Source organism: Arachis ipaensis, chromosome B04 (genome assembly GCF_000816755.2).
Source record: "Arachis ipaensis cultivar K30076 chromosome B04, Araip1.1, whole genome shotgun sequence".
In the NCBI taxonomy this organism is placed as follows: Eukaryota; Viridiplantae; Streptophyta; class Magnoliopsida; order Fabales; family Fabaceae; genus Arachis; species Arachis ipaensis.
This window is the reverse complement of record NC_029788.2, coordinates 3,039,157-3,041,819: the sequence shown is the minus strand read 5'-3', so window position 1 is coordinate 3,041,819 and position 2,663 is coordinate 3,039,157. Positions and strand designations below refer to the sequence as shown.

Genomic DNA, 2,663 nt, shown 5'->3' with positions numbered 1-2,663 from the left:
TCGGCTCCTCCTCGGGGTGGCTCCATGACAGCTCGCAGCGGCGGTGCGACGGTAACAGCTCCATGGAGGTCCGGCCGCGATGGTGGCGCATGCAGCACGAGTTCCTCTCCCTTGGTGCATCCCTGGTTCGCGTCTCTTCCCTTCGACGGTGATGGCGTGGCTGACGATGATGGCTTTATGGACGGCGACTTGGCAACGGTGGCGACGGAACTTCGATGACGGCAAGGCAGTGAGCTAGACTTCAGCTAGGGTGGCTGGGCGGCGAGTTCGGTGGCAGATCGGTAGCAGGGCGTAGCGACAGTTCCCTCTCTCTCTCTTTCCCCCCTTCCCCTCTCCTTTCTTCCCTGCTTCTGATCCCTTCTTTTCTTTCTTTCTTTGATGGGTAAGAGTTTTTTGGGGGAGGGGGGGTGAATGGCGGCTGTTAGGGTTAGAGTTTCAATTTGGGGATTTTTGGTAGTTTAGGTAATTTTTAATAAGATTAGGAGTAATAGAGTAATTAAAAAACTAATTTTAATCCAACACTAATATTTATACAAATACTATTTAATTATCTAACTTACAAGTTTATTTTCAAATAAATACTCTAATTTAATAATTAGAGATAATCAAATTAATTTTCTTTAAAATTATAAAATAAAGTTAAAAATCTAATTATTCAACTTAAAGCATATAAAACTAAAATATAATCTTAATTAAATATAATAAATCATAAATAATTTATTATTTAATTTTCAAAAATCCAGGGTCTTACAGTTTGTAGCTGCGACAATGGTATTTCCACATCTCAGTCTCTCTCAGTCTCGCAGCCCACCTCTCGTTCATCTTTCTCTCTTCCTCTCTAGCTTGAAGAAGAAGAGAAGATTGAGAGAAAAATAGAGAAGAGAAGAAGAAAAAAGAGAGAAGCGAAAGACGAGGGCACCGGCATAGGGAGGACTGCTGCTCGTTGTCATCGTCGCTGTCACAATTGCAAGGGGAGGAAGCTCAAAAAGTAGAGAGAGAGACAACTTGAGAGAGAGATGCTGAGAGGGCACGGGCACGACAGAGAAGAGGAAGGAGGGAGCTATCTCGTCGTTGCCGTCATGCACTGTCACCTCCCCTAGAGTGGGTTGGAGCTGCCGCCTTCGACACAATAAACAGAACATGAAGAGAGAGAGTGAGCTTGATCTTCGCTTCTTTTCTCCTCTGTTTCTCTCTCGGTCTTCTTTTCTGCTTTAAGCTAGAGAGGAAGAAAGAAAGACGAACGAGAGGTGGAATGCAAGACTGAGAGAGAACAAGATGCGGAAATGCCATTGTCACAACTGCAAGCTCCCTTCCTGCCATAAACGCCATCGGAGCTCTCTGCCGCTATCACTAAAGCTCCTCTGATTGCCAAATCAGTGTTTTTCGTTCAATGCATGTGACGTCATGCTTTTACGTTTGGATTATTTTGTCAATAACAAAGGTCAGGTATTATTTTGCCAGTATCGAAATCTTTCGGATACTGACTTGATATTTACCTCTAAAAATAATAAAAGACCACCTAATTATTTTTTTCACTTAATTATAATAATAAAAATAATAAAGGTCCACTTAATAGAACATTTTAAAATATTTAAATCCTTAGGAGTTGGTTGTCATGGATGATTATGGGAAGACATGTATGTATAATTATTAGTGTTAAACTCATGAGATGTATCCATTTGTATTTTAATTTGACATAATAAATTGGACATAATATTTTGTGAAAATAATTTTTTTAAATTTAATATAACACTATCATTATCATTGTGTAATAAATGTAGTAAATATGTTATTTCACATCTATTCAATATAAATTATAAATTGAATAGTTTGACATTTATAATATCTTTATATCATAATGGAAAAAATCTGAAAAAGTAAGAACATATACAAATATATTATTACCATATTAATTTTACACTAAATTTTATATCAAAAGTTAATAAAATTTTATTGATAACTTAATATTTTACTAACTTCATTAGAGAAGCAACTATTGTATGTTATTGTGTTTCCTGTTACACATTTCTTTCAAGTATACAATTAGAGTTATATATAAATAGTTATATTTACAATTAAAAATGGTATAAAAATGCAAATCATAACATGTTATTAAAATGAAAAAATATTTTTCATGCTTAAATATTATCAATAGTTAATTGTCAATTTGATACCCAAAAAATTCAAGTGTTAACAAAATGGTATTTGACAAATATTATTGACAGATTGGCCCCTAAAAGATTATTAAGTTTGACAAAAGTGAAAAACCTTTAACTAAGTTGGATGACCAACCTTTAACTAAGTTTGACAAAAGTGACCAACCTTTAACTAAGTTTCCTTACCGAAACTCTCATCTCTACTTCTTCGTCGTCATCCCTTAGTCTCTTCTTCTTCTTCCTCGATTTCCTCACACCCCAATCACCTTAGTCATAACTCTTATCTCTTCTTCCAACTTAATCACTCACTTAAAGAAGCAACTACGTAAAAAAGACAGGACAAAGGCGAAAACGGTTGTATGGACAACAATTCTTCATCAGTTCTGTCACCTCCTCTTCTCTGATTCTCTCTCAACCTCTCAGGCTTTCAGCATAGCGTCCTTCTCCATTCATCTTGTACCCGGTGACGTTAGCAATGGCTTCTTCCATCGTCACTGGCATTGTCAC

At 36.7% G+C, this 2,663-nt stretch overlaps 1 protein-coding gene and 1 pseudogene across 1 annotated transcript in view; one reads left to right on the top strand and one right to left on the bottom strand.

The window, feature by feature from the left end:
- LOC110270822 (glycosyltransferase family 92 protein RCOM_0530710-like) overlaps positions 1-1,329 on the bottom strand; it is an 11,665-nt gene extending 10,336 nt beyond the window's left edge. The window contains exon 1 of the mRNA XM_021120262.1: positions 1,092-1,329. Coding sequence (XP_020975921.1) covers positions 1,092-1,329 — 238 coding nt within the window. The remainder of the gene's footprint in view (positions 1-1,091) is intronic.
- The window catches only part of LOC107635842, an 18,374-nt pseudogene continuing 17,326 nt past the window's right edge, over positions 1,616-2,663 (top strand).